Raw genomic sequence first — 18256 nt, forward strand, 5'->3', positions numbered from 1 at the left:
ACACTATACGCGTATTTCGTATTTGGTCATTCGCGCGCAATTTCTTCCCCCTTAACCTGGACCATCAATTTAGTGGAATTTGCAACAATGGAGGCATTACCAACTGCTTAATCGTCTTGACGATGTTTTAGATCCCTTAAGTAGTGTATTTTAATTGAAGGAATCACCATGTAATCGCTACTTTCAGCTCTTACCATAAATTTACGCGTCAATGTCCAAAATGCGTAATTACTCTCGTTAATGCTGTTTTGCTGGTCACACGGAAGTATAGAAAATGATCCTAATGCAACTATTGCTTTTATCTATCATATTCAAATTTCTCTCTGTAGAGTCCTTGCTTAGAGGTTTACATTAAACTTTAAAAGTACTACATAAATTAAAATTCTATAAGACTTCGAAAAACCTTGCGCACTATGATCCCGTCATACAGTGACGACTTTAACTTCGGGTCCTTCAATCTTCTTGACTTTGCGGCCCTCCCACCACGACATCAGACCAGCCAACAATCCTGTACCGCAACCTAGACCGATGAAAGTACCAGTAGCCCAGCTCTTTTGCATGGAGTCAGCACGTCAACCTCGAATTGCTTGGGGGGTTTGGAAGACGTGAACTTACGGGACGGTCAATGCGATTATAACCCCACATGAAATAGCACAAAACAGCTTGCAGGAATGTATTCAGCACCATCATATAGATAGTGAATCCCAGTTTCCAAAGCGGTGTCGGAGGCGCCTTCTCGCCAGTGAACGTGGTTGAACGAGGAAGAGTAGTAGTCGAGTCAGCCGGGCTTGTGCTCTGTTCCGTGGCCCAGGCAGGAGGTCGGAACCAAGCCTTGTTTTGTTCTGTGAGCTTCTGCATGGCAGGGACATCCTTCCAGAAGACCGCGCGGGTGTAGCGGTACCAGTCGCGGAAGCGCCACGGGGCAAGACCAAAGCCCGTCACGCAGAAGAGGGCGTTGAGGATCTGACTGTCTATCTCAAGCCATTTCTTACGCGCTGAGTTGTTGTCGTTGGCGCTGGGATGGTTCATGGCTGGCGCGACATTAAGCAGGAGGAAGAAGAGCATTGCCTAGAGATGAAGAATTAGAAGTGTACAACAGAAGGATATCGAATCATTAATCCACTTACGCCCCATGCCTGTAGAACGTCGATTAGCTAGCTGAGCTTACGGAATGACCGGACAAGAGCTACTTACCACAATATTGAGACCGTAGAGCGTGATGAGGAAGCCAGATGGCGTGAGAAAGAATTTCCAGAAGGCCTTTAGGCCGTTCATGATGGTTGGTCCCCATTTCTCCTTCTCATCAGCCTTGTGCTTCTCATACAGGCTTTTCCGTCGCTCCAATCGCTGCCGGTGCTTTTCGCGCAGATGGAAATGATGGTGATGGTGCTCTCCAGGTGCCTCGGTGATAGTCTCCTCCCTCGACGACCCCTGCTCCACGTCGACCTCCTCAGGAATTGCGACGGGCTCCTCGGTGAAAGGGTCCTTGTCAAACTTTGGAATCACACTGGGTCTGCGGGTGAGCGTCGCTGTCCTGACCAGCGTGAGTTCGCCGTCTGGCTCGGGGACAGCGTAACGCGCAGAGTGGCCTTGGGCATTGAATTCGATCTTATCGCCGCCAGATTCGGCGTCGCGGAGTTCAGTGAGATTGGGCGCTTGTGCGATGGCTGTACCCGTGGCTTGCCACATGCCCAGCTGCGGGTTGGCATTGATGATGGATAGCGACGCGCCGCGGACGCGACCGACGAAGCCGTTGTTTGGCGGCGGCTCCGACATTGCGGCTGATACTTAAGGAGTCTCCTGCCTCTGGTGATATCGTCGAATTTGAGGCTCAGAGACGATTCAATTGATGGTGCAAGGTTCGTTGGGGTAAATCTGACGGTATTGATTTAATCTTATTTCTTCGGAGTCGGCACTTGGTTGCTTCCGGTCTGCTCATCTTACTGAATGCAGTAAAACGCCGGCGTATGTTACACCGGCAAACAACCAGTCATCGATCACGATTCCGGCTTTTACCCGCTTAATCATCAGATAGAGTTCTAACCAGAGCGAGGGATGAACAAAACTAACTAGATGCGATTTAGATCGTCGGCGTCTAAAAGTGCCGACTCCGCGGACAATCCTGGTCTGTTGATCGCTCCAGGGCCATGGAAGGACGATGCTGCTGAGAATTGTGACCTAAGTGTAGTATGTGTCGCTTATACGGTTGCGGTCCAGAAGTATCAGAATACCAATTCATACAACCGTTAGTTCGCTGCAGGCTATCCTATAAACAAACCCACCTGTAATCGATGAAAAAAATCGTCCAAGACGTGTGCCAAACGAAAAAAATGAGCATCAAGAACGACATTGACCATGCCATTCCATCTACCTATCGCTATGACGGACAACATCGTACAGAGGTGGCACAGCAAACGGACGATCAAACGCAGCATTTTGCACGAAAAACAGCTTAAAACATTTCTGCATCTGTTTGTATAGATAAAACAGGCTATGGTGATTTGCAGACCAAACTCTTCGAATCTTCCGCAATACTATTACTCCAGACATAGCACTCCAGCATACTACCACCACACAGATAAGTACCATGCTCCGCGCGATTCAACATCTTCAAAACATCCTCTAAAGGCCCAGGGTAGCCCATAGCGCGAGTCCACCAACAACCCACGGAAACATCATCCTCACAGCCATCTGTGCATTGAACTCCTGCATGAGGTCCAAGACATTCTTCGCACTGGTATTCAAAGGTTCAGTCTCTGAAGACTTTGAGTCCGCAATGTCCAGAAGCTTGTAAGACGGGCCGAGCATCACCTTTCGCACCCAGATCCAACCTAGGGGCATCAGTCCTCCTGCAGTAGCCCAGATCTTCCAAGACAGAGCAGAGCTGTTTTCCTTGTACTCTCCATAGGCGATAGTGCCGATCACAATAATTGTGGTCAGGTCAACCCATGGCACAGTGGCTGACATGGACCAGTAAAAGTATTCCCATTGCTTCGCAGCGTCTTTGGGCGACTTTTGGACGATTGGGTAGACTGAGGGGAGAAGACGGTAACCTGATGTCATGGTACCGCCGTTGATGAGACTGCCAGCGATGGCGATACCCTTGAGGGCTGGGAGATAGGCATGAAGGGAAGACATATTTGTGTCCTTATTGAAGGGTGATGACGAGAAAGAAGTCGTCTGTGACTGCCTAAAATGAAGAAATGAAAAATAAATCGAATACTTGCTGGTGGCCGTATTGGGCTTTTTCACTGCACTCGAAAGAGGAACCCGTTGTTATAGTAAGGTAGCCTTGAACAGTCGCGAGGGAACCGCCAGCATTTACATACAAGCCTTCATGCATAGAAACCACTGGACAAAGTTGTGATCGCACTGTAAGCCAGACTGGCACTCATCACAATACACAGGTAAGGTCCTGGTTGTGCACAGCCCTTTGGCTCCTAACTCTTTCAGGAACTCCAGCTGAGATTATACTGGAAGTCTGCAGTTCGCCACTGGACAAGCCGCTGACCGGTTGAGATCCAATGTGACTGTTGCAGGGACAGTGGAGGGAGCTGAAAGTCTCGACGCAGCTGTATCTAATGATAACAAACGATAGCTCACAATTCGCTCATTATCATGTTCACTTGAACTGAGAAAATTACAATCCCCAAGACGTTCTTGGCTGCAGCGTTCAGGGTTGCAATATTGGCTTTAGCGCCTGCCCCCGGCCTGCATTAGCTTTTGCAATAGTTGGTTACCCCTCAGCGCTAGCTTACGGTAGGCCGTGCTCTGCTCCTCTTGGGTTTAGTCCTCTTTCAGTGGCTGGCTGTTCTGTAGAATTTGAGCATCTATGGACTCTCAGAAACATGGTATCTTTCCAAAAGCCCATTTGGTCCGAAAGAAGATAGGGCTCGTATCGGAGCTCCTGAAATTGAGGCCCTCCAAGCGGCCGATCATTGTGGAGTAAATACAAAGTTATCTTAGGAGATTTTCTCCAGTGACGGGGCATTGGTAATTATGCAGCAAGTCTTAGGCAGTTCCCCGGCGATTATGTTGTTTGGAGGGAAAGTTTGCACGTGAGCTTGCATTTTGGTCGTTGCTCACAAGTGGAATCAGATTTGTACAGAATAATAAAATTGATAATACGATTAATGACATGATAACTAAAACTCCACGCCAACAGCAGTGACCAAATTCTTGACAGCACTAAAGAACTCAACAAGACCCATCGTCCACCATGATCTCCTCTTCCAGCCCTCTTCAATAGGCAGTCTCTCTTCTTCAAAGATAGCTCTGACATACTTGACGGGAATCGTCTTTCCATCTCCAAAACAGCCCATCATCAGTGCGATTTGACCGCAGTTGACTTGATGTTCAGCTGGTCCATAGACCAACTCTGGATTATCCTCCAGTTGACGTGAGATGCGGGCCTTGATGAACCGGGCAAAGTCTTGAGTGGTGAGAGTTTCGCCATCAAAAGAATAGTCCAGCATCTCTTCGATCAAGTCTTCTTGAGGATCATTGTTTCCCTGCTTCTGAGCAATGTCTCTTCTTGATAAGGAAATATCATGCTCGATAGCGCCGTGGGAAGCAAGGTTAACAAGATTGAGATACTTCTTTCCATTACTGATTTGCTCCTTGTTCCAGCAACCGAAGTAGTCAAAGAAGGAGTAAGGGTTCTTGATGAGGGACCAAATCCTCTGCCATGTGCCAACAGGCTTTTTCATGTACGCCTTGGCTGGGTTTTGGTACTCAAAGTAGGTGGGTATGGCAAAGACGGAGCCAAGAAGAGAACTCATGCCGACGTGCTTCATTGAGGCATTGAGATCATCCATGAGAATACCGCGTCCGCTGCGCTCAAGATAGCCATGGTTTGCAAGAGCATTCACGACGGGGCAGGGACTTCTGCTGGCACCAGGAGGAGCTTTTGCAAACTCTCCAACGGCGGGTGTAGGAGGCATTGGAACGATGACCGACATGGACTTTGAGGGTCTTGAAGTGATGGAGAATGAATAAGTGAAGGTAGATGAGCTGATTTCGCAACAGCAGAAGGTCGTGGGATTGTCACTCCTTGAATCAATACGAGCTGTTATACCATGAGGGGAAGAAGCTACAGGTTCACTGGCGAGGCTCAGTTATCAATGACCAATGGTTTCGAGGCTAATTACACTGGGGTCTAGACCTGTAGCGTCGTATTCGTGGCGGCCAGTTGAGCGCTGAGCATTTCCAATAGTCCCAAGAGCAACCGCACTACTGAAGCCAGAGTTTGAGACATCGCATATACGCGGGGGACGGGAGGGAATCAGATGCAAGAGCTGCATTACTGCTTACGTCTTGTGGCTTGCTGAAACTGGCAACCTATCCACTCAATTCGGTAAAGCTACTGCAGCTAGGTCTCTCCTCACAGGCGGGCGGACGGTATGTATCAGCAGGGGATCACAGCCTCAAGATAAGCGCCAGATACCTGAATGGTTGATAACCGGGTTAACGGGAAATTCCTTGGTGCATTAGTGCACAGGACAAGTACAATTTCTCCTGTCACACGGCGTTTGGAGGCCTTGGAACCGCTGGAAGAGGAAAATGATGATGCCGATCTCACCAACGGCTAACGATGCACGCGTTTTCAGCTCCGAAAGTGGCCTGAGCACTTCAGCGAGTCTGGACAAGGCGCTATTTTAGACCCGTTAGCGGTCAGCCAGCCGCAACGGGCCGTGCGGAGAGTTCAGTGGATGGACTCCCAGGTGGCTGAGCGGGGAATGTGATAATGATGCGGCATTGGGTTAAAGCCGTGATAACCGCTGCTCGTATGCGTGTCCATGTTCAGCTCTGAACTTTGTCTCCAATGATCTGATTTAGTCATTTTTGGGCTTAAGACTAGGCTTTTGTGATAGCTGGAGGACCAAATGCATGAAATCAATAGTGGCAGACTAAGAAATGTCACGATGACGAATGAGCAGTACACAAATGTCAGCCACGCCGCATGCAAGGTTCGTCAGCTCGAGAATTATGAGGGGATTAACCAGAAACATGGTGAATATGATATTATTGGCGTTGCAGATGCCGAGATATGGATAGCAATGCCCGAGAATTGGCTTTGATAGAGCGGAGTAGGCGAAGCAGGGTCTGATCGATAGTTTGTCTTCACAGTGCATTCACAATCTCCACGGACATGCTTAATCTACACTGACTGATAATAGGCCCCCAGGCTGCACCAGCTCAAAGGAAGCATCGCAAACCATTCTGTTGTTTCACACTATTTCATTTCATTTCATCTCCTCGTCTTTAGTTCAAAAGAGTGTGCACAAGTCACTTTCATCAAGTGTACCTCCCGCTCCCGTCTTTTGCTCGTGCTGTCTTTAGCAATACCACAGAGCATTACTGACAGTCATCATGAATGGTCACTCTCACCCCTCACGTGAGCCTGTGATGAGCAAGCAAGATGAGGATCTGATGCAACTCACGTTGCAACTTAGAAACAAGAAGGAAGCTGAGAAGTATGCCAAGTATCACGGCGACAAGCTCATTGGAGTATGTATCACTGCCGACATTGTATCATGTTTGCTGACGACTATAGAACCCCATTGCCCCCAAGGTTGGCTTATGGGAAGATGTCAAATCCGTGTTCTCCAAATCCAGCAACTGGCCCGCCTTGAAGAGAACGGCAGATGGCATCATCAAAGGCACTGGGCTTGATGTAAGTCGGCCCTGTATTCGATAACTCTGCGTGCTGACAATGCGTAGGGACAGAGTCTTGCGACGATCGCTGGCAGTCTTTCTGACTACAGTGTCCAACGCCAGAAGCTGATTGATGGCCAAGTCAAAGACAAATACGACAAGATGCTGCACCGTAAGTTTACACAAAATTGAGACAGACTGATGACAGATGCTAATTTCCTCAGCGCCTTTGACATACCTTGGCGATGCTTTCCAGTATCGAACTGCCGATGGCAAGTTCAACAGCGCCATGAATCCCCATCTCGGTCAAGCTGGTGCCCCATACGCCAAGACTGTCCCGTCAAAGACTGCGCCATTGGGAGCTCTCCCTGATCCTTCTGATCTCTTTGATAAGCTCATGGCACGAGAAGAGGGTGGCCGCGAGAGCCAGTCTGGACTCTCCGCCATGCTCATCTATCACGCAACCATCATTATCCACGACATCTTCAGAACTAACGACAACGACAAGAATATCTCTGACAGCTCGTCGTATCTCGACTTATCCCCTCTCTATGGATACACCACTGAGATGCAGCGCAAGGTTCGAGATGACAAGTTCAAGCTTGGTCTCTTGAAGCCTGACACGTTTGCTGAGGATCGTCTCCTTCGACAGCCACCTGGCGTCTGCATCATGCTCGTTATGTATAACCGCTATCATAACTATGCTGCAAGACAACTTCTCCGCATCAACGAGAATGGCCGCTTTAGAGTTCCTGCCATGTATGAGAAGACTAAGCTTGTCTCTTTGATCAAGGAGCATCTTCCTGACAGGGACCAGTATGGGCAAAAGCTGCCATTGGATGAGACAATACGAGAAGAAGTCGAGACGATGTGTAAGAAGTACGAGGATCTCTGGAGACAGGTCCGCGCTGCTAGGCCTGGCGATGCACCTTACGCTCCCCCCAAGACGCCTAATGAGACAGAGAAGGAGAAGAAGAAGCGAGAGGAAGCTGAAAAGGCGCGTCACGACGCTCTGGAGGAGATTGAGAAGTTCAACAAGTCCCAGTTGAACCAAGACTTGGAAAACCTGGCCAACGACCTCAAGCTTCTCCTCAAGAAGAAGACCATGAAGCTCAAGGATCACGATCACCAAGCCGCCAAGGACTTTGAAGCGGCATGCGATGAGTTCAAGGATGCTTGGGAAGCAGCTTGGAACAAGCAAGATGATGACCTCTTCAACACGGCTCGCCTCATCACGTGCGGCATGTACATCCAGATCTCAGTCCACGACTACTTGAGGGCGCTCATGGGCTTCCACCAGTTCGACACCAACTTCACGCTTGATCCTCGCGCCGACTTTGATCAGAAGAAGACGAGCCGTGGTATTGGCAACCAGGTCACAGTCGAGTTCAACCTTCTCTACCGCTTCCACTGTGCCATCTCTCTCAAGGATGAGAAATACACTGAAGACTTTATGAAGAATGTGTTGCACTTCAGGGACCCGAGCAATACTTCTCTTCCCGAGTTCTTGGGGACCATGGCTGCTATCAAGCAGAAGGCTGCTGAGGATCACAAGTATGGCAAGAGGGAGCCTGAGCCATGGGAGGTCACCTTTGGTATCCCTGATGACGACGACAAAACAGCACCTTCCAATGGATCTGGGTCGTCTGGCAATACCTCGGACAGTGGTATTGCTCTTAACGGTGCTTCTTCCAACGTCGAACCACAGAAGGTCACCAAGTCCAAGCACTTCACTCGCAACGCCATCACCAACCTCTTTGATGACAACCAGATGCTCGAAGAGCTTACCTCGGCTATGGATGACCCGATCTCTAACTTTGGACCCCGCAACGTTCCCAAGTGTCTCAAGTCTGTTGAGATCATGGGCATTCTTCAAGCTCGTCGCTGGGAGTGCGGAACCTTGAACGACTTCCGAGACTTCTTCGGCTTGCCTAGACACCAGTCGTTTGAGAGTGTCACCAAGAACGTTGAGATCCAGAATGCACTCCGAGATCTGTATGAGCATCCTGACAAGATCGAGCTCTATCCTGGTATCTTCTGTGAGTCTGATGAGTACATGGGCTTGGACCCCGGTCCTAGTGAGTCAAGCTCTGCTCTTTGGTCAGCCATCTTCTCAGATGCCATCACCCTTGTTCGATCTGATCGTTTCTACACTGTTGACTGGAACACCAACTCTTTGACTTCTTGGGGCATGAAGGAGGTCACTCCCAACAACGAGGTTTGCAAGAGTTCAGTCTTCCACCGCCTCATCCAACGTGCTTTTCCAGGCTGGTTCCCCTCCAACACCATCCGCTTCTTCCATCCTTTCTACACCGCGAAGCAGAACGGTATCTATGCCGAGGCTCAGGGCTATGGTGACTGGTTCAAGGAGACGGTTGATCACCCCAAGGTCGCTGTCGCTGCCCCAGTGCAGAAACCAGAGAAGCCGTGGTATCTCAGCAAGTTTGATGACATCAAGATCATCTTGCAAGGGGAGAAGGCTAAGAACTTCACCAACCCTGCCTATTACTACAAGGCAAATCTGCCTCAAGTAGTCAGAGACGTGCTGAACCCGATCCCTGAAAAGAAACCACCACAGTACACATCCGCGATTGATGATTACGTCAAGGATGTGGAAGTAGACTTGAAGAAGTATCTTGACAACGAAATGAGACGGATTGTCAAGAGAGAGTCGATCTCTATGACCAACTCGACATTCCAGATCGATGCTACTCGAGAGTGAGTTTATTTGTACCATTTGACCTCAAGATGCAACTGACCCTTCATAGCTTTGCCATTCCCGTTGTCACTCGATACGTCGCCGATTTCCTCGGCTTTGGCAACAAGCTCTTTAAGACCGCTACCGAGGCCAAAGACACCTACAGCGAGAATGAGATTTACCAGCACATCACAAACTGCCAGATTTTCCTCTCGTATAACGCTGACGAGACCAAGTGGTTGCAGCGTCGTGAAGCTTTCAAGGCTTCCATGAAGAAGCTCATTGAGCTGACCCAGAGAGGAACGATCTGGGAGGCTGGGCAGTGGGACATCACCAGGGCGTTGTTTGGCAAGAAGGAGACTAATGCCATGCATGACCTGGGAGTATTTGTTGCGAAGCAGGTTTTGGGTTATGAGAAGGAACAGGGCAAAGCTGCTGCTATTCTTCTTCTCATTTGTCTCGACTTTGCTTACAATGCGGTCGTCTCGGTAGGTTCCTTCAGTGCTTGGCTTGATAGATATGCTAACAGTTATAGTTCACTGCTACGTTGGACGGCTACATGAGGGACCTCTATGCAGCGGCTGATGGTCGTCCGCATTTTATGCTTCTGGGCCCTGGCAGCGGTCGTCCACAGTGGATTCAAGTCCAGGAGTGCGTCTTCAGTGATAAACCAAACGCAGATGAGGAGCTTGAGAAGATGGTCCAGACAATGGCTCGAATCACCGTTCGACAGCCCATTGTTCGCAAGGCGGAAAAGGAAGGCACATATAACTTTGCTGGTGTGAAAGGAGGAAAACAAATTACTATCAAGGAAGGTGAAGCTGTTATCCTCGATCTTGTAAGTTTGTGCCACTATCCGCTTGTCGAGAGTACGGACTAACCAGTTTCCACAGGCCAAGGCTGGTGAAGAGCCTGAAGTAAAGAACAACAAAGAGAAGCGAGAGCTTTTGATGTCTCAGCTCAGCATCGCTGATAAGTTTGGCGTCTTTGCACCCCGACGTGTTGTCACGATCTCTCTGACCTCGATGATCAAGTTCGTCGCTCAGATGAAGAACCCTCGTCGTGGGCACGATGCGCAGGGCAAGCTCAAGAAGATTAACCTTGACTCTACGCCCGAAGGCTACGCCAATTACATGGCTCCTGGACGAGTCAGCTGGATTCAGCAACAGGCCAAGAAGCTGAAAGGCCCTGGAGAAGCAGAGGACATTGTTACCGAAGGCAACTTGCGGCCGCAGACTGACACGTATCTCACTCCAACTTGGGATGAGTTCGTTCCCTTCCCCATGACATGGAAGATCCGCTTCGATGGTTTCGGCGAATCGGACTACAAGGTTGGTACCAATGACTACGGTAGAGTCAAGACGATGCCTACGCTTCCTGATTTCTGTCCTCCGTGGTATCAGCCCCAGGGTCCAAGCACAGAGGGTGGTGCGTTTGCTTCTACCGTCTGCATTTGTGCTGATGAGGGAGCTGGAAAGGCGGAGGTTGACGACAAGGGTGAGAAGGTTCACAAGAAGGGTTGTCCTTGTGTTGGAGGCTCGAAGAAGAAGTCCAAGCTGAAGACGGCTCAGCTTTCGACGGGCTGTGGATTGAGTGATAACTGTGTTCATAAGTAGTGCTCTTGTTACTTTCTAATATTAATTGGTCTCTTGTGCAGCTATGTGTCACTGTGCATTGCCTTTGGTCATTAATGTTGAGGGATGTCGGATTGTCCAGATTGTACGACGCTTCCGCTCGCTTTGTAATCCCTACTTACTACGTCAAATACCTGGTGGAATTTCTACCAACATGTCTAAGCCAAATTATCAATTGGAAGGAATTTACGAGACAGCCTGTCGCAAGCAGTGTGCTGGATCTGACCGAGCCACGATATTCGACAGCCCTACACTGAAGCCGTCGTTTATTTTAATCCATGCCATATAACCGCCAATATTTCGCTTTTGCCTATTAACACGCGCAACCATTATCGGCATTTGGTCTTATTTATACGATAAGTGGGATGGGCTATGCATTATCTATATGTTACGACAAGTGGGATGACTGGGGCTAGCAATGACTCAGGCTCAAGTTCTTAATATCTTGGCAGGGGAAAATTTTACAACAGGATCGGCCAAGCGTATGACGAATGAGTCTTGGTAGATAATCCGGGTTTGTGTTAAGCGCTTCCCATTACCCCCTCAGTTTAACATATGCGGTTTGACTGTAATGAGTACCATTACGGAATGTAATCATCTTGAATCAAATGAATATCACAACAAGAGCGAGCTTGGCTTACATACGATACATATCGTAGTTCCTTGCTGATCAATGCCTCAGTATAGGTTAGTTGAGCTTTGGTGGGCTGCCCAGATACGTAACAACCCATTTTCGGGCTTACCGCTAAGCGAGAGCGCCTACAACTGCTTGATCTAGTCTAGCTCTTCCGCGCAAACAACGCCAAAACCATGGGAGATCTGCACCAAGCTAGGATGATCCTCGTGAATCTCCTCTTTCTGAGGAGAACCTCGGATATTACACACAACCGGGCCAGGATTAAGCATAAGAGGCTCATCAGATAAAGGGCGGGGGAGCACATTAGAGTTCACAGCCGAACAGGCCTTTAGTCACTGATGAACCAGAGCAGCCAATGTTATCAACAGGCGTGGGGGCAGTTTATACGATTGACCGTGTCGGAAGCTTCTGTGATTATTCCAGGGCCTCCAACTTCCTAATGTAGCAGCACTACCCCATAGTTCTTGAACTCTAAGTGAGGCATCCGTGGTAATAGCGGGGATAGATAACGGCAATTACACTGAGGAGAGCTTGTATGGGAATAAACCGTTGCCAGAGTATAAATAAGAGCAGCCACTCGCAATAAAGATAACTTTATCATAAACTCAAACAACAGTTACAGTTTCGATTGAGTTTTCGCAATCATACCGGCACCATGTTACCAAAGTTTATCACCAACATCCTCGTTTCAGGCGCTCTTGTTGCTGCAGCCACTCAAGAGCCCCTCCAGCCCAACCATTGCGACGTTGCCTGCCAGCTTGCTTACCGCAAGGCTCTCGCTCTCGAGGCCAACCGCTGGGTCAACCAAAACGTTTCAACAGACGATTTTTATTCCAACCCGTCCAACCTCTCCGAATACTCCGCTGGTGATCTTGTCAAGTGGGAAGATGTTCCCGCTGACCAAGTCTCCAAGAGATGGACCCTTCCCGGCGGAGTATCCATGTCTCGGTTCTTCTATATCACCGAGGACATTGATGGCAAACCCATTCCAGCTACTGGGTTTGTCTTGACGCCTTACTCGAATCCTCTTGGAAACGATAAGCCTTTCCGAACACTTGTCTGGACTCATGGAACTGCTGGTGGCACGCGTCAATGTGCGCCGTCAAATCACCGGGCTCTCTATTATGAGTGGTCAGGACCCTTTGCTCTTGTTCAGCAAGGCTATGTTGTCATTGCACCCGACTATGCTGGACAAGGCAGTGATATTCCTCAGGGCTTCATGTATGAGTCTGGTGCACTTCACGCTGGAGACGTCAGCTTTGGACTCCAGGCTGCACGCAAGGCTCTCGGAAAGCGCATCACCAAGGATTGGGTTGTCATTGGACACAGCGAGGGTGGTATGACTGCATGGAGAACCGACGAACGAGAGGCCAAGCCCGGTAAAGCGACTGGTGGCTTCCTCGGTGCTGTCGCACTCGCCCCAGCTCTCCAGCCCATCAAGCTCATCCCCGAATCCTTCCGTCGGGCAAAGGAAGGTCCAGCTGGCGATGTCGTTTCTATCTTTCTCCTTCAGTCTATCTCGCGTCTCTACCCTTCCATCAAGGTCGAAGACTATGCCACTGACATTGTCCTCAGCCGCATCGCCCTTGCAGACCAAGGCTGTCTTATCACAGGAGGTACACTCTATGGTAGCTTGACCGTGAAGCAGCTGTATAAGAACACTAGTTGGGTCGAGCATCCCGACTTTGTTGACTGGCAGAAGCGTTACAACGGCGCCGGAGAACACCCTCTTGCAGCACCTATGCTTGTCATCCAGGGAGATGATGACATTCTGACATACGCTGAGTATGCCGAAGAGGACTTCAACGCCACCTGCAAGAAGTACCCCGAGTCAACTGCTGAATACAGACTTTATCATAAGACGGATCATGGTCTTGCTCTCTCAGTTTCCATGGCCGACTTCTTCCCCTGGATTGCTGACCGCTTTAACAAGGTCAAGCTGGACAAAGGCTGCAAAAAGACCATTATTAAGCCTGTTACCACCAACTTTGGGCTGACCAGCCAGGACTGGCAGGTGGAGCTTTGAAGATCACGCATTAATGCAATGAGATCTGCACTCCATTCTTTGGCTTGTTAAAGTACTAGGATATTTGTTATTTTGTACATACGTATGCAGCATAGTCGCTATACAACAACAGCTTTTTACATACAATCTCCCGCATTGGCGCCTACAAGAAGGCCGATGATATAAAAATGTTCGCGCCATTTCATGTAAAGGTTAACCAGTAGAGGGCATATTTTGCTGCTTTATTTGAGGGGGTGAACTCGCCGTCGCTGCTTTTGCGAAGTCAGTGTAGTCCTACCACAGGGGTACAAGGCGGTCATTGAGATCTCAAAAACAAGCCCAGCGACACGTTTCACATTAATCCAATCAGCCAATAGTGTTCTCAGCGGGCTTTATCTTGTTGATGCAATACGTTGGTGGCTTCGAATTTGCGAGGGCGGGGTACTTGGGAGGCCCACCAGATTCCTGTACCACCCAATGTGTGTTCAGTTCCCTCTGTCGGGAACATGTAACCAGTACTTTTATTTATCTTGATTAGGTTCCCCTTGCTCACTATTGATCATAGTTCCTGACCTCTGTATCATAATGGATACTTCATCATTAATACTGGCCCTCCAGCTCCAGCAACAGGACCTAAGCCTATGGGAACAGTCCAAGAAGGGAAAGCAGCGCGAGGGCGAAGTGACAGATTCCGATCTTGCTCTTGAGGCTTGTCGCCACGAGATTGAGCTTATGACGGCCCAGGTCTCTGATCAAGTGTTGGCCCTCAGTATTGCGAGAGCTGTCGAGTCGGACGGGCAGCTCATCAGAGAAGCTCAGTTGGCAGAGGAGCAAGCTGCAAAAGATCGTGAATATGCGGTCAGACTGGCTAGAGATCCAAGCGCAGCAACACCGTCAGATGCTGAAAAGGGGATGAGAGTCTCAAGAGTGGACGAGGATGAGGATAATTTGATCGACACCTTGAGATCAATGAACCTGGGTGGGTTCGAATACTCAACTTCTGGGCAGCCTGAGTCATCGGGCTGGGCTTCATCACGCAAGCCGCCTCAAACGCTAGAGTGCATCGCCTGTAACGACCGGTTCCCGCCTCTTGCACTGTCTAAGGCGCCCTGTTCCCACGACTACTGTCGAGAATGCCTCGTTAGCCTGACTCGTTCGTCGCTCCAGGATGAGACTCTATTTCCACCACGATGCTGTGGTCAGAATATTCCCATCAAACAAGGACGCTGGTTCTCGCCAGAACTGGTCGGGCAGTTCCAAGCAAAGAAGCTGGAATTCGACACCCCCAATCGTACTTACTGCAGCGAGCCATCCTGCTCAACATTTGTACCGCCAGCCTTTATCTCTGGTGATAGTGCTACCTGCCCCAAGTGCAGTCGAAAGACTTGCACTCACTGTAAGGGATCAAATCATATTGGCGTCTGTCCAAGTGATACCGCCTCACAGCAAGTGTTGCAGCTTGCAGCCCAGAACGGCTGGCAGCAGTGCTATAAATGCCGAAAGCTTGTTGAATTAAATTATGGATGCTACCATATAAGTAAGTCCCGGAGCGGCTAAGCATGTTGCGGGGTTACTAATCTGTAGCATAGCCTGTCGTTGTAGCGCTGAGTTCTGTTATGTCTGCGGCAAGAAGTGGAGGAGTTGCCGTTGTCCCCTTTGGGAAGAGGGGCGCCTGGTGCGAAGGGCTAATGCCATTGCTAACCGAGATGATAATTTTGGCCAGATGAACGCGAGGGCACGACAGGCACGAATTGAACAGGAAAGATTGAATCTGATACAGAACCATGAGTGCACGCACAGAACTTGGAACTACCGTGGTGGCCGTCACCGATGCGAGGAATGCCGTGACATCCTCCCTCACTATATCTTCGAGTGCCCTCAGTGCCATGTCATGGCCTGCAGGAGATGTCGATATAACCGCTTTTGAAAAGCCTGTTCTGCAGGCATGCGTGATCTGGGCATCAAATATTCAGAGAATGGATATTAGAAAAACTTAAATATCAGCTTCAGTTCCATGACTATGATGTGCATAGATTGATAATAAAGTTACATTCTATAGTTATAGTAAATAAATTAACTAAAAGATAGCGCTCGAAGAGAGGCCCATTAGCGGGCACGTTAATAAGGCGCGCATGGTTATACACTGCTCAGAGTCCAGCCCTGCACTCGGATCAAGTATTTCTGGACACTTTCCTTACTGAGTAACCACATTCATACTAGTATTAACATTGGGGTATTTTGACTCCTCCTTCCAAGCTTCTGGTGCTTTGCAAATCCTGATATCCTTCCCTTTTGCTTTGTACATGACCCTATTTTTACAGTTGTCGCAAATGTGCTCAATATCAAATGACCACTTTGCCATGTATGGAGCTACTGCTCCACAGACTGTGGTCATCAGCAGCGCAACAGCTTGTAGACTGTCGTTGGTCAGCTCAGGCTCTGTCAAGGTGACGTCTTTCACGTACTGAGTTGTGCTGGAGGGCTTCTTCTTCACTATTGTTTCGCTTCGGCGTAGACAGAACGGACAATCGATGGCTTCCGGTTGGTCCCCAAGAAGATGTAGAGGTGTCACCGTATTTGACCTAGGAGGAGCAGGTATGACTTCCAAACCAGAGGCATATTCGATATTTGTTTGTGATGTTATACTCATGGGTAAGTTGTCGCGATTATGGGCGTATTCCACGAGGGCAAGTTCGGGCGCATCGTGCATGACAGCTTGTGGAAGGCAATCGGAGTCGGCTCGAGGAGGAAGTGCTACCTCGAGTGTGCTATGATTACGAGAGTCGAGATCTGTTTCGGTGACGGGGGGTAATGTAAATGACTCGGTCGATCGAGAGGTTATAGGGGTCATGGCCATTGGTGACACGGAGACATTGAAGGCGACGGGGCTGGAGGTTGTTGTCATAGGAGACACAAAGCCATCTGTGGTGAGAGGATCTGTTGTAGTTGCCTCAGAGTAGCTTGGTGGTGGTAGAGGACTGTTCGTGTTAGTTCGAGACATGTAGAAGGCGATGATGCTTCTCACCCTGCTGGGACATGGTACAATTGCCGGTCTTTGGAGTCCATTATGGGAGAAAGGTAACAAGACAAGTGACAAAACTTGGCAGCATTCCACTAGGAAGAGCGGGAGACAAGATATTTAACTAGCTCAATGCAGGCTCGAGTACCCCGGCCCATTAGGCTGATGTGTTCGGCATCGACGGAGCTTCTCATCAAGCGATCCTCCAACTAACAATTGTGTCGAGGCCCTACGAGGCTAAGCTTAGATTAAAGTGAAACTCTATAGCATCTCGGCCACGCGTAGCGTGCGCAATGATCAACCCCAGATCCGTAATGCAATTTGAAAACATGCCACAGATGCCACTAACTAAAGGCACAATCCGGTACCGAAACCGAAACCGAGTGCGGCACCGAAGCCCCTCGGCCAATCAAATCGGTCCTGTTCCATGAGATAAAGACGATCAATAGGCCCCAGACTGAGCCTTGAGCCTGGACTTGAGCCTTTCTGACGTCCCTGAGGTTCCAACAAGCTTATTTGGTTGGGTCGGGTTAAAAATAGTGCCGGTAGGGCTGGTTTTCCGGGTAATGCTATGTCTCTAAGCCTCAGAGCTCGGTTTCTCTTTTGCACTTTGCAGGATTTTCGAATACGTGTATGAGAATCTACGGTAACTGCCGCGTAATGATAGAGTTGAGACTTGTTGATTCATAATGTTTTGAGTCAATTGCGAATGTTATAAATGTCGGTCTTGCCAACAATGTCCAGCTTTATCATCATCTCAAGCCTCAACATCCTCACTCCATTGTAATCACACTACCGCCTCTTTGTCTTCACTACCTTTACGAACTCTATCAAAATGACGCCTGTTTTCCTCAAAAAGATGGAGCCTTTTTTCACCCTCCGCAACAAGATCCCCCTGCAGATTGTTTTAGTCACCTTGATCATTACAGTCATCACCCTCTCGGGCGTGCGACTCATCCTGCCCAATCGGCCCCCAGGTCGCTCCACCACTATGGGTCTCGGCATGGTAAGCCTATTTTCCGACACACGATCTCTCAGATCTAACATGTTTCTTCCAGGGTGCCAAGTCCCTCATCATCCTGGCCTACGAGATCCTCACCGAGCACTCCATCCGCTTCCATCGTTGGAGCAGCCTCAAGGCGTACTTTATCCTCAATGCTATGGAGGTTGTCTTCTGGGCGGCTGTTGCGTTCATGATGATCCGGGGTAACTCTCAGCTATGTGTCGGAACGAGCTGCGCGCTGGGTTGGGTTGTCTTTGTGCTGGCTGGTTTCTTGAGGTATGTCTTTCTCAACACCCATAGCAGATTATGACTAACGAATCAGCCCAATTTACAAATACCTTGCTGTGGTCACCTACTTGGACTGGAGGTTCTATAAGAAGAATGGCTTTCCCCGCGGTACGAGGACGAAGAATACGGATGAATCCCTCAGCACTCTCCGCTCTGATGACACCGCTTATCGCCACTGAGAAGCGACACGATGGCTGTGATAAGGTTGAGAGGGTAAAAGAGGCAGGAAGGCAGGGCTGCGTTACAAGGTTTTGAAGGAGTTACCTGGGCTTATATGAACTTGGGTGGAGTTATCGTTCAATTACACATGCATTC

At 49.2% G+C, this 18256-nt stretch overlaps 8 protein-coding genes across 8 annotated transcripts; 4 read left to right on the plus strand and 4 right to left on the minus strand.

Moving 5' to 3' along the window:
- Positions 1-422: 422 nt before the first annotated feature.
- Positions 423-1776, minus strand: FMAN_03689 (uncharacterized protein; the record flags this gene model as incomplete). The annotated part of the gene is made up of 4 exons (XM_041824427.1): positions 423-551; positions 616-1068; positions 1128-1136; positions 1195-1776. 4 exons carry the CDS (start codon positions 1774-1776, stop codon positions 423-425), a joined length of 1173 nt encoding a protein of 390 aa, XP_041689908.1.
- An 846-nt stretch (positions 1777-2622) lies between these two features.
- On the minus strand, positions 2623-3138 carry FMAN_03688 (uncharacterized protein; the record flags this gene model as incomplete). Its single annotated transcript, XM_041824428.1, has 1 exon — positions 2623-3138. The coding sequence occupies one exon, from the start codon at positions 3136-3138 to the stop codon at positions 2623-2625; it is 516 nt and encodes a 171-aa protein (XP_041689909.1).
- Positions 3139-4145: 1007 nt separating this feature from the next.
- FMAN_03687 (uncharacterized protein) lies at positions 4146-4943 on the minus strand (the record flags this gene model as incomplete). Its single annotated transcript, XM_041824429.1, has 1 exon — positions 4146-4943. One exon carries the CDS (start codon positions 4941-4943, stop codon positions 4146-4148), a length of 798 nt encoding a protein of 265 aa, XP_041689910.1.
- A 1429-nt stretch (positions 4944-6372) lies between these two features.
- FMAN_03686 (uncharacterized protein) lies at positions 6373-10971 on the plus strand (the record flags this gene model as incomplete). Its single annotated transcript, XM_041824430.1, has 7 exons — positions 6373-6510; positions 6557-6676; positions 6724-6829; positions 6882-9375; positions 9426-9843; positions 9891-10193; positions 10249-10971. The coding sequence occupies 7 exons, from the start codon at positions 6373-6375 to the stop codon at positions 10969-10971; spliced, it is 4302 nt and encodes a 1433-aa protein (XP_041689911.1).
- Positions 10972-12281: 1310 nt separating this feature from the next.
- FMAN_03685 (uncharacterized protein) lies at positions 12282-13652 on the plus strand (the record flags this gene model as incomplete). Its single annotated transcript, XM_041824431.1, has 1 exon — positions 12282-13652. The coding sequence occupies one exon, from the start codon at positions 12282-12284 to the stop codon at positions 13650-13652; it is 1371 nt and encodes a 456-aa protein (XP_041689912.1).
- Positions 13653-14216: 564 nt separating this feature from the next.
- On the plus strand, positions 14217-15558 carry FMAN_03684 (uncharacterized protein; the record flags this gene model as incomplete). Its single annotated transcript, XM_041824432.1, has 2 exons — positions 14217-15168; positions 15221-15558. The coding sequence occupies 2 exons, from the start codon at positions 14217-14219 to the stop codon at positions 15556-15558; spliced, it is 1290 nt and encodes a 429-aa protein (XP_041689913.1).
- Positions 15559-15825: 267 nt separating this feature from the next.
- FMAN_03683 (uncharacterized protein) lies at positions 15826-16697 on the minus strand (the record flags this gene model as incomplete). The annotated part of the gene is made up of 3 exons (XM_041824433.1): positions 15826-16048; positions 16097-16609; positions 16657-16697. 3 exons carry the CDS (start codon positions 16695-16697, stop codon positions 15826-15828), a joined length of 777 nt encoding a protein of 258 aa, XP_041689914.1.
- Positions 16698-17485: 788 nt separating this feature from the next.
- On the plus strand, positions 17486-18120 carry FMAN_03682 (uncharacterized protein; the record flags this gene model as incomplete). The annotated part of the gene is made up of 3 exons (XM_041824435.1): positions 17486-17656; positions 17709-17929; positions 17976-18120. 3 exons carry the CDS (start codon positions 17486-17488, stop codon positions 18118-18120), a joined length of 537 nt encoding a protein of 178 aa, XP_041689915.1.
- Positions 18121-18256: the final 136 nt, after the last annotated feature.

The sequence above is a fragment of the Fusarium mangiferae genome, assembly GCF_900044065.1.
Source record: "Fusarium mangiferae strain MRC7560 genome assembly, contig: FMAN_scaffold017, whole genome shotgun sequence".
In the NCBI taxonomy this organism is placed as follows: Eukaryota; Fungi; Ascomycota; class Sordariomycetes; order Hypocreales; family Nectriaceae; genus Fusarium; species Fusarium mangiferae.